The sequence below is a fragment of the Bos mutus genome, chromosome 7 (assembly GCF_027580195.1).
Source record: "Bos mutus isolate GX-2022 chromosome 7, NWIPB_WYAK_1.1, whole genome shotgun sequence".
Classification (NCBI taxonomy): Eukaryota; Metazoa; Chordata; class Mammalia; order Artiodactyla; family Bovidae; genus Bos; species Bos mutus.
The window spans coordinates 89,250,405-89,261,792 of record NC_091623.1 but is presented as its reverse complement, the minus strand read 5'-3'; the positions used below and the strand labels follow the sequence as shown (position 1 = coordinate 89,261,792).

The 11,388-nt window shown below is 44.0% G+C and overlaps 1 protein-coding gene across 1 annotated transcript; it reads right to left on the bottom strand.

The window, feature by feature from the left end:
- Positions 1–1,724: 1,724 nt before the first annotated feature.
- WNT8A (Wnt family member 8A) lies at positions 1,725–6,670 on the bottom strand. The gene is made up of 6 exons (XM_005891701.2): positions 6,603–6,670; positions 6,473–6,506; positions 6,104–6,242; positions 4,855–4,980; positions 3,449–3,591; positions 1,725–2,270 (listed from the first exon to the last, which is right to left on the bottom strand). Exons 1-6 carry the CDS (start codon positions 6,668–6,670, stop codon positions 1,725–1,727), a joined length of 1,056 nt encoding a protein of 351 aa, XP_005891763.2.
- Positions 6,671–11,388: the final 4,718 nt, after the last annotated feature.

The following is an 11,388-nucleotide window of genomic DNA, read 5'->3' as shown; positions in this document are numbered from 1 at the left end:
GTTATTCCCTGTTGGCATTAAAAATTAATGTTCTATTAATTCTTTTTGAAGACAAAAAATTTGTTTATTGTGGACAAATATAAAAATACAGAAAAACACAAAAAGGAAAACAAACCACTCTATTTTGGTATTACATGACAGCTAATATTTTTCTCTTTTTAAAACAAAATTGAATTCATTCTGAACATGCTGTTTTGTAACTTTATTTGCTTAATTGTATCATGCATGTTTTTCATGTTACCAAATATTTTTCCAGAATATTATTTTAATGGCTAATATTCCATTGTGCAGCCATGAGTTAATTAGTGTGCCCCGATGTTGAACATTTAAATTGTTTTTTTTTTTTAATTTAAAACATTAAGAATGTTTCCCTACTCTTGGTGATCAGCCACTTTACTTATTTATTTAACATAGCTGAATATCTCTTCCCTGTGGGGTGTTTGGCCTTTGCAGAGAGGGAAGACTCTAAAGGCTGAGATGCTCAGATTTAGGAGACCAGTGGCTGAGCCCCTAGGGCTCTCCCCCCACAGATTACCAGTGGAAGATGTAGAAGTGCAAATGAGGAAGGGAGAATCCACAACTTTCCCAGTCTCTTGCCTTGGAGCCCAGCTCCTCCGGGTACAGACACCCCAGGAAGCCTAAGTTGAGAGAGCAAACACACTTTGAATATGGTTCAAGTTCAAAGGGCTTGCTTGTTCCTCAAGTTGCTTAGGTTGCATTAAAATAATACCTTCTAAATAGAGAAATCTGGGTTATTTTCCTATAGGCCAGTGCTTGCGTCTGAATTTTATTATCTGATATCTAACACTAATATCAAGGGGTTGGTATTTCCAGTTTCTCTTTTAGACTTGTACATCATTGGAATATAGAAGTGGGGTTTCTCATTCCATTTCTGATCCTAAGGTTTCCAAGGAGAGAAACAAAAAGTCTCAAATATGTATACTAGAAGGATTTATTGCAAAATGAAGTTGAGTTCCCAATTTGGGAAAATAACAAAAGAGAGTTGTTCTACAGCTCTTTTGGGAAAAATCCCTCTTGGGAGGCTTTGACTGGGTAAGTTGTAGTCACCTGTCCACTTACTGTGCCAATCCCTTCTCCATGGCTCCAGAAATGGTTTCTGAGTTGGAAAAGTTGTCAGGTTATATGGACTGGTTTCCCCAGGAATGGGTAGGGAGAACTTTTCAAAAATGTGCATTGAGTTAAAAAACCCAATACCAAAAATGCATCGATATAGGCAGGTGTGTAGCCTCTGCCTCACTTACCTCCGTGAACTTATAGTCGATCTTTCCGGAGCTAGCTAGAGTAGGGGAAGGTTACTCCTTCAGGAGTCTGGACAGAACTCTTCCACTTTTGGCTTCCATCCCCTCTGATTCTTAGCCGTACAGCTGGGTTAGATGTGGTCTGAAGCTCCAGGGGCAAGTATTTTGAAGGTCTTTCTGGATACAGACCCCAAATCAAGCTTCCCCTTTAGCAAGCTATAGAATTATAGGCAGGAAGACCAGGAAGTAACTTGCAGAAAAGATGAAATGGGGTCTACCCAAATTAGGAGGCCCAGATTGCTGTATCATCTCAGGCCTCCACTATCCCATGTACAGCAGATATCAAGAGGACAACAGATCAACCCTGTGGTTTTCCAATTGTTTTCCTTACCTCTTCTCTCCACGAGAGAAGCTGTGCCCCCTCCACTGTCATACAACTGAGCAGTAAGTTCCTGGGGGGTGCTGTCAGGCACTGCCCTTGCCCCGGGACTGAGCACTGCCTGGGGAGCGCGTGCAGTAGTACTTGTTCACCACATGCCGACACTGCTCACACTTGACAGTGCAGCACCACTGGAATTTGCAGTTACAGCTGCTGATAGCCTCGGTTCTTCTCTCTTCCACCTGCAGGCCACATTCTGTGCAGAGGCGCCCACAGCTGCATTGCTCCCATCTGGATGTGTTGCGGCTGTTCTGCAGACACTCCCGACCTTCTGTGCCATAGATGCCCAAGCTGGAATTGCGGGTACAGTAATCAGGTGATTCCTCTAAAAAGATCAGCTCAGCTTCTGCACTAGGAAGGAAGGCCTCGGTGGGTATCCAGTGGCCCTCGGCACTGTTCCCAGCCCTTAGCTGCTGTTTATCCATCTCAATTTTCAGTGCCCGTTCGTACTTGGCCTTTAGGTAGTTGCCCAACTCCCTGAAGTTAGCTAGCTGTAGCCAGCATGTCTGGATGCTACAGCTGCCTGAGATGCCATGACATTTGCAAGTTCTCTTCATGGTGGCTCTCACTGCCTTCAGAGAAAGAAAGAGAGAGGGAGGACAAAAGGAGATTGGCTCTGGGTAGAGAAGATCAAAGGCTAGCAATTAATGGAATATTTTAGAGTTGTATTTCTTAACTTTAGAGTACATCAGAATTATGAGGGAGGCCTGTGAAAAATACTTATTCCTGGGCCCTACCTCAGATCTTCTCAATTAGGAAGTTCAGGGTTTAAAGGCTTTGATATTGGTGATTTTAATGCTCTACTGCGTGATTCTTATGGAAAAAGCCAGGCAAGTGTTGAGAAGGTGACTGGAGAGAGGAAACCTAGGCTTAAGGCCCAACTATATCGCTTGTGAGCTTGTTTCTCTTTCTGCCCATAAGATTAAGAATGATCAAGAAAGTACTTTGTTAAAAAGAAGATGAAGAAGAAAGTACTCTGTAAACTAAAAATGAAAAATATGATAATTGGTACTAAGTGTTATAGCTGGGGGCTTGAGTGTTTGTGTGTGTTTGGATTTGTCTTTTGGGCTCTCTTCCAGAGGGAAGGAAACCTGAAGTCTGAAGCCCTATCCCCAAGGTGATTACATTATTGTCGCTTTGAAAACCTCTTCTCTACACTGGGCAGCCAGGGCATCTAGGTATAGGTTCAAAGCAAAATTTTTATGCTCTTAGCTCCAAATACAACTAGAATCCAGATTTGAGTTCAGAACACTCCAAGGATTTCCATGCACCCCAGAAGTCTTTGGGGCAGTTGATCTTCCAGAGAAGCTTAGATCAGTCCCAACCTCTCCAGACCCAGAAAGACATTAGGACATAAGTTGTATGATAAACCCTTGTTAGTTTCCAGTTGAAATGGTTAAAATTTTAAGCCATGGAAGCAGGGCCTTGGATCTGTATTGTTATATGTTCTCAGAAACCTGCCTGTAGAAGGAGTTAGCATATAAGGTTTAGTGATAAAAGGACTAGACTGGAAGATCTGTGTTCATTGCCTGGTTCTGATGCTAATTGGTTGTATTGCCTTGGCCAAGTGATAGCTCTGCCTTAACTGGTTTTGTCATCCAGAGAACAGGAGTAGCTATCCTAGTCCTGCTGGGTGGTAAGGGATGAAACATGTTTGAGACAGCTCTTGATAAGTTGTGAAGGTCTGTACAGATGTGAGACTGTTGTAAATGCTCAGCCTGTTGGCTCACTGGTCAACTCTTATACGTACCAGCCTGCCTGCTCTGTTGTTATGAAGATTCATCAGGGCTCTGGCATCCTTCCCTTTCTCCAGGCTGTCCACAAAGAGTTTGGAGATTCTTTCCCCAAATTCAACATTGTCACTACAACCTCCCCAGATCCAGCCATGGCCTCCTGCACATAAGGAAAGAGTAAGTTCTGTGTGTAGCTTCCAGCTGAGTCCTAGAAGAAGACTCACGGTCATTTTAGCTGACATAGCCAAACCATCCCCAAGAGTTGTAGAAGTGTGTAAAGCTATAGCTAAAAGTGAGACAGGGAGGGAATTCCCTGGCAGTCCAGTGATTAGGATTCCTTGCTATCACTGCCATGGCCTGGGTTCAATCCCTGGTCAGGGAATTAGGATCCCACAAACTGTGTAGTATGGTCAAAAAAAAAAAAAAAGTAGGACAGGGAAATGGAGGTATTTAGGGTGGGAATGGGGGTAGGGGGCAGTCCTATTTCTAAAGTCAACTGCCCACCCTCCAGGTACTCCCCAGCTCTAGACAATTCAACTCCATACCCAAAGTAAAATTAAGATGCTGGGGCTGGCCCAGATGATCTCAAAGGTTCATTGCTGTTCATTTTAGAATTCTGTACCATTACTGTACAGTAGTCTTATTAGACTATCTCCTCCCTCATTCGGAGAAGGCAATGGCACCCCACTCCAGTACTCTTGCCTGGAAAATTCCATGGACGGAGGAGCCTGGTAGGCTGCAGTCCATGGGGTCGCTAAGAGTCGGACACGACTGAGCGACTTCACTTTCACGTTTCACTTTCATGTATTGGAGAAGGAAATGGCAATCCACTCCAGTGTTCTTGCCTGGAGAATCCCAGGGACGGGGGAGCCTGGTGGGCTGCCGTCTATGGGGTCGCACAGAGTCGGACATGACTGAAGTGACTTAGCAGCAGCCTCCCTCATTAGTGACAAATCTGAATAAGGATTTTCCAGGCAAGAATCCTGGAGTGGATTTCCATTTCCTTCTTTAGAGGATCTTCCCAACCCAGGAATCAAACCCAAGTCTCCCACATTGCATGCAGACTCTTTACTGTCTGAGCCATCAGGGAAGGCCTATAAGTCTCTTAGGCTATCTGCAAATAATTTGATATCTATGGATTATGGACAAGCCATTCTAAGCCTGAAATACGAGAGTTAGCTTTAAACTCTCTTTGGCTTCCTCCTTCCTAGATGCCTTGTTGATTTTAGAGCTTGGTGCTACTTGCTTATCCTCTAATCATCTTAGCAGAGTCTTGATCTAGGAGTGGCCACCATGGAAATTTCTGCTGGGGTTTAGGGGTTTGAAGAAGCTGTGTCTCTCAGGCTTTCTCTGGAAGACTTTAGCTTATGCTCAGCTCTAAACCCCTTACCTTTTCCCACACCCATCAGAGGGCACAACTTACCTGTTTTACCATTTTTTGACTCATCACAGCCACAGTTTTCAAAGTCACCCATGCTACAGTTCTTGGTAATGGTGTACATGACTCCAGCAGAGCTGATAGCGTGAATGAAAGAAGTCTCCCTGGTAGCTTTGAAAAGAAAGAGGGAACTAGAAACTAGGACCCTGATGACCCAAAGCAGGCAATGCCATTTCATGTCTCTCTCCTATCCCCCTCCCTCTATGGGTTTATTAAGAGGATGTTACTCTGCTTGAGAGAACAGTACATGATTTCCCAGCATCCTTACTTCATACAGGCAGGAATGAGCATCCCCATGCTACAGATGGGGAAAGTAAAACCCAGAGAGAAAGTGATGAAACTGAGGCCACTGTCCTCACCAGTTATGGCATTGGGACCAGGACCCAGTTCCCCTGATAATCCAGCCTAGGCCTCTGTTCATTAGCCATTGCTTCTGGTCCTCAGGCAGTAAGGATTCAGGGCTATGAGGCTGGCTTATGAAAGAGAGAAGGGCATTTTTCTTCTTTCTGAGGTAGAGCTGGAGCCATGTAATAATTATAATGATAGTACCTACCACTTACTGAGCTTGTATCTGACTAAGGCCTTATAAACATTGTCCCATGTTTTTCTCACCCTATTTGTTGTATACGCCACAGGAAGATACTTTCCCCCTCATTTTCTTTACCCCATTCCTCTCAACTTTCCTCAGGAAACTCTTCACTAATCATTTCTACATAAATGACTTTCTTGCAAACTACTATACATAGTTATAAACAGCTGCACAGGTACATCATGCACACACATACACACTCCACACACACACACACACTTCACATGAGGCATAGCTCAGTGTGATCTCTCAGCTTCTCTGTCGTTGGGATTTTATGACAGTTGAAATTCCCTCAGGGGCTACGAACACTGACTCTTTCCCTCATTTTTATTTCATGCAAATATAAGTGTGTACAAACACAAATACAACATGAATTGGAAAACAGAGTAATTACACTTGTATATAAATACTTTTGTATTCACCTCATTCAACCCTTACGACACTCCTGGTGAACTAAACAGCTGACCTTATTGACCCCAGGGATAACACTGAGGTTCAGAGAAGGGGAAATAACCCACAACAAGGAAGTGGCAGATCACCGATAACTTTTTCATTTCACTGCACACATACATGTTACACATACATACATACTGCACGCCCAACTTCATGGACATATACACCCTTGTACAGGTTGCACAAACTTACCACTTCTTAGCCTGTTGTGAGTGGAGAGCTGGAGAGCATTTTCAGGGCAGTTCCAACGTTCCCAAGCAAATTGGAATTTGCACTCCTCGATGCCACTCTGGGCGCCCAGGGCCACACTGGTGGTATAGGTCAGATAGGCCTGGCAAAGGGAAAAGGGTGCGAGTTTCAGCCCTGCCTCTCATCAGGTCGTCTGGGTCAAAAGGTACAGACAGGAATCAAATGGGTTAGCTCTCCATTAGGGAATGATTGGTCATAGGTTCCTCTGCGTGTCTGACTTCTGACACTGTCTCCCCTCCCGTCTTTTCTTTCCCCAGAAGAGTTCCCTCAGGAACATGAATGGGTAAAAACAGGAGCAGGAGACCATCCTACCTTGGGCCCTGTTATCAGGAAATTGTTCACTGACCTACCAAAAAGAGAAAAAGTGAGGCAGTTGGTGAATGGGGATGAGATAGTGGAAGCTTCCTTGGTGAGGAGTGAACAGTGGGAGGGAAGGACTTACCAAGCAGAGGCACTGAAGGTTACATAGCATATGCCCACAGCCACTCTGAGAATAAGTAGGTCCCCCATGGCCCTTCCCACCCCCAGAAGACCAAGTCTAGCCCAGGGCCAAGTCCAGAGAAGTGAGGAGAGGGCAGGGTCTTTCTCAGTATTTATGTAGGGAAATGCTGCATGGCCAAGGGGTGAAAAATCAACAGCTCTTCTCATTTGTCCCTCACTGGCAGGGCTGCAGGAGCCACTAACCCAATGAGGGGCCAGGGAGGAGGGATTCAGCCCAAAGCCTGCAAGGGAAACCCCGCCCTGCCCCGCCCTGCCAACTCTTCTTCCCTCCCAGGCTGACAGAGGAGCTGAAACCTTTCCCTACTCAGGAGGTTTCTACCCTCTATAAGTCAGACTTCTTTCTCTTCCTGCTTGAGGGCTCATTAATTGGAATTTTGTAGCCCAGAGAAGACAAGTTTCCTTGTCTCTGCAGAATTAACTCTGCTAATTCTGAAGACAGGTCACCTCTCCCTCAAAGTTATGGGGTTCTCACTCATTAATGAGACCCACTCCTTACCTTGCCTCCCTCCTCAGGGTGTTAACAATTATAGAGGAACTCTATCTGGAGCTCTCTCCCACTTGTTCTACCCAAGTAATCAAGTGCACCATTCTTGCCTCCTCCCTTGGTGACTGTAAAGTGGTGTGCAACCCAGGAGCAGACACCTCTGCAACAGTCCCTTTTACCATATTCTACCAGAATAAGTGCAAGTAAATTTCCTTCATTCCTAGTAGGTCTGCTACCCACTCCAGTGTTCTTGCCTGGAGAATCACAGGGATAGGGGAGCCTGGTGGGCTGCCGTCTGTGTGGTCACACAGAGTCAGACACGACTGAAGTGACTTAGCAGCAGCAGTAGGTCTGCAATTTTGTATTTGTTAGAACTCCAGTTTGTTATTGTTGTTCAGTCACTAAGTTGTGTCCAACTCTTTGAGACCCCATGGACTGCAGTTCACCAGACTTCCCTGTCCTTCACCATCTCCTGGAGCTTGCTCAAACTCATGTCCATTGAGTCAGTGATGCTATCCAACCATCTCATCCTCTGTTGTCCCCTTCTCCTCCTGCCTTCAATCTTTCCCAGCATCAGGGTCTTTTCTAATGAGTTGACTCTTCCCATCTTGTGGCCAAAGTATTGCACTTTCAGCTTTAGCATCAGTCCTTCCAATGGATATTCAGTGTTGATTTCTTTAGACGGGAACGGCTACCCACTCCAGTATTCTGGCCTGGAGAATTCCAGTATAGTCCATGGGCTCACAAAGAGTCGGGCACGACTGAGTGACTCTCACTCACTTCACTTCCTTTAGGATTGACTGGTGTGATCTCTTTGCAGTCCAAGGGCACAAGAGTCTTCCAGTTTGTTAACTGCCTGTATATGTAAGAATCAACCTTTGGGCCACCCAGGGCTATATTTGAAAAGACAGATGCCTTTCTTTCTGATACCACTTTGTCGCCTTCATAAGCTCAGCCTTAGGCAGGAATCTGTCTTTAAGATTCACTTTGCATTCTTAGTACTGAAGAAGATGCCTTGATGAATGAATAAATGAGTGAAGAAATAAATGAATGAAAGAACTTGTGACCCCTAGGAGAACCCGAGGCATTATTAGGTAGGGCTGGGTACTGCAGTGAAGGGATGGAGATCTTCCTTGCTTGGTGAAACTCTTTCCTGAGGCTGAGGAAGGCAGGCTAAAGGGATGCAGAGAAGTACGAACAGGAAGTTACTGTCCTGACTCAGTACTCTGTGACCATAATCCAAATCACTTCACCGCACCCTGGACTGGATTTGGATGAGAAAGGGAGATCAGAAATCACCCACCAAAAATAGAAAGATCCCCCATCAAAGGAGTTCCGGGGGCCAAGACGTCCCAGAGCCTTTTTAGTGCGGTGTACTTCGAAGTATGAACTGGGATTAGCGTCAGCCTGCAAACTGACAAGATAAGTACAGAAATGAGAATGTTTAGAGATTTTTGTAGCAATTTGACAGAGTGATTTTATATATGTTGAAATCTAATAATAAGAAATTTGGGCTTCTATTCTGTCTTTTTTTCTATTTCATTTCTCTAGGAGGATGAGTGTGAATATCTCAAATGCAAAATGTCCTTAATGCACTAAAGCTCTGGCTCTTAACCCAGCATGTTCTCTTCTTTTGCTTGCTTGTAGGATTCTCTCCTTGGGGAAAAGAGATGTCCCACACTGGGTCACTTGGGAAAAGCTCACCAAATTTGCCTCAGTGGGCTCTTCTCTGTTTTTTACCTTTCCCAATCAAGAATCTAATGTTCATACCTGACACTGATATAATATTGTAAGTCAATGATACTTAAAAAAAAAAAAAAGAATCTATTGTGTAACTCTCACTTAAGACAGTGAGGTTGGTTTCCATGCCACTGTCTATGTGGTCAGAACAGGGGTCACATTAGACCTGAGGAATCCCACATTCCCCTTGAAAGAGTTTTAGGAGTGATTCCACATTCACTTCCTGCGTATGAGTAACTGAATCTTATTCTTCTGTGCTCCCCATAGCACTTGGCATTTCGTTGGTACTCTATAAGGATATTCTTTAATTTTCTAGAAAGGAAGGTGGTGGTGAGCCTTTTGTGTGTAAACTTTGTGCTTGTCCCTGCTCACATTTTCTGAAGATCGTATGATTTCTCTAAGTGGAATTCCTAAATGGAATGTTTAAGAAAGGTTAAAGAAAGGTCTTTCCTTCAGGTATTAGGAACTTTGGACATTGGCCACTAACTTGTTATGTGACCTTGGGCAAGCCATTTACTATCACGTGAACTTAGTTACTTCATCTGTAAAATGGGGCAGTTGGGAAGATGTTGAATGTTGAATGACCTCTAAGGATTTTACCAGCTCTCTTCCATGCTATTATCCTAGTTTTAAGATTTACGAGATTTATTAATCTTGGAGGTGATTTTACGCCAGAGATGGGAAAGTCTTGTCTTCTGTGTCAACATGGTACTCTTATACATCTTTAAATCCTTCAGTTGGCCAGCTGGATAACACTGTAAGATAGATACCTAGAGGGCAACCAATGTCTTCTTCAGAGTCCTTTGGGACCCTGTCTACATAAGACCTCTGTGCTAGACTGAGCAATAGTCATTCACTGTGGTAGAAGGTCTCCTGGAAGGAGAGAAAGCCAGAGGTAGATACTCCACACTGAAGTCTACTTGCAGCCAAGTCTACTTACAGCCAACCTGTGCATCCATTTCCTTAAACTCAGCTTTATTATCTCATTAGGCTTTTGGGTTTTTTTTTTTTTATGTGAACCATTTAAAAAATCTTTATTGAACTTGTTACAACATTGCTTCTACTTCCCCTACCAGGGATTAAACCCATACCCCATGCATTGAAAGGCAAAGTCTTAACCACTGGACCATCAGGGAAGTCCCTCATTAGTTTTTTTTTTTTTCTCCCTTTTTTAATATTTTATTTATGTATTTTTGCCTGCGCTGGGTCTTTGTTGCTTTGCATGGGCTTTCCTCTAGTTGCAGGGAGTGGGGGCTACTCTCTGTTGCAGCACATGGGCTTCCCATTGCAGTGGCTTCTCTTGTTGCGGAGCACAGGCTCTAGGCACTCAAGCTTCAGCAGTTGTAGCTCTTGGGCTCAGTAGTTGTGGCACACGAGCTTAGTTGCTCTGTGGCATGTGGAATCTTCCTGGACCCGGGATCAAACCTGTATCCCTTGCACTGGCAGGTGAATTCTTACCCCCTGAGCCACCAGGGAAGTACCCTCATTAGCTTTTAAATGATGATTCAATTCTTGGTTTCTCTCTTAGGAATGGAAATCAGGAACTGAAAAAGTGGAAACAGTGACAGATTTTATTTTCTTGGGCTCCAAAATCACTGTGGATGGTGACAGCAGCTACGAAATTAAAAGAAACTTGCTCCTTGGAAGGAAAACTCTGACAAACCTAGACAGTGTATTAAAAAGCAGAAACATCACTTTGCCAAAAAAGGTCCATATAGTCAAAGCTGTGGTTTTTCCAGTAGTCATGTACAGATGTGGGAGTTTGACCATAAAGAAGGCTAGGTTCCAAAGAATTGATGTTTTTAAACTGACGTGTTGGAGAAGACCCTTGAGAGTCCCTTGGACAGCAAGAAGATCAAACCAGTCAATCTTAAAGGAAATCAACCCTGAACATTCAATAGCAGGACTGATGCTGAAGCTCTAATACTTTGGCCACCTGATGCAAAGAGCCAACTCATTGGAAAACACCCGGAGGCTGGGGAAAATTGAGGGCAAGAGAAGAAGAGGTGACAGAGGATGAGATGATCGGATGGCATCACTGACTCAATGGACATGAGTTTGAGCAAAGTCTGGAAGATAGTGAAGGACAGGGAAGCCTGGTGTGCTGCAGTCCATGGGGTCTCAAAGAGTCCGACACAACTTAGTGACTGAACAACAATGACCAGACAAACATGATAGTGGTATCTCTGAACTAGTGGTGTGCTGGTAGATATTCAGCAGCCAGTTTCAGTGTGACAGGAGCCATGATTGGTAGTGTTTGCTGATTTGCATGGAATACATACTCCTACCATGGCCGATTTCAAACTGCCAATGTGGACTTAGAAAGAGATGAATAGTTGCACATTGTTATATAGTTATTTTTATCATAGGTATAATAGATGTAAATAACCTTACCGGTATAGATAATAGTGAAGCCTAGTAAAATAACTAGGAAATGATAAATTTTGAGTACTTATCTTTGTTTTTGTTTTTTTGGCTGTGCAATGTGACTTATGGAATTTTA

Excerpts from the sequence above, each read along its gene's own strand:
- WNT8A (XM_005891701.2), bottom strand. The coding sequence starts at position 6,670 with ATGGGGGACCTACTTATTCTCAGAGTGGCTGTGGGCATATGCTATGTA. Across the intron at positions 3,592-4,854 it reads GTCAAAAAATGGTAAAACAG|GAGGCCATGGCTGGATCTGG; the intron begins GTAAGTTGTGCC and ends CCTTATGTGCAG. Across the intron at positions 2,271-3,448 it reads ACAACAGAGCAGGCAGGCTG|GCAGTGAGAGCCACCATGAA; the intron begins GTACGTATAAGA and ends CTTTCTCTGAAG.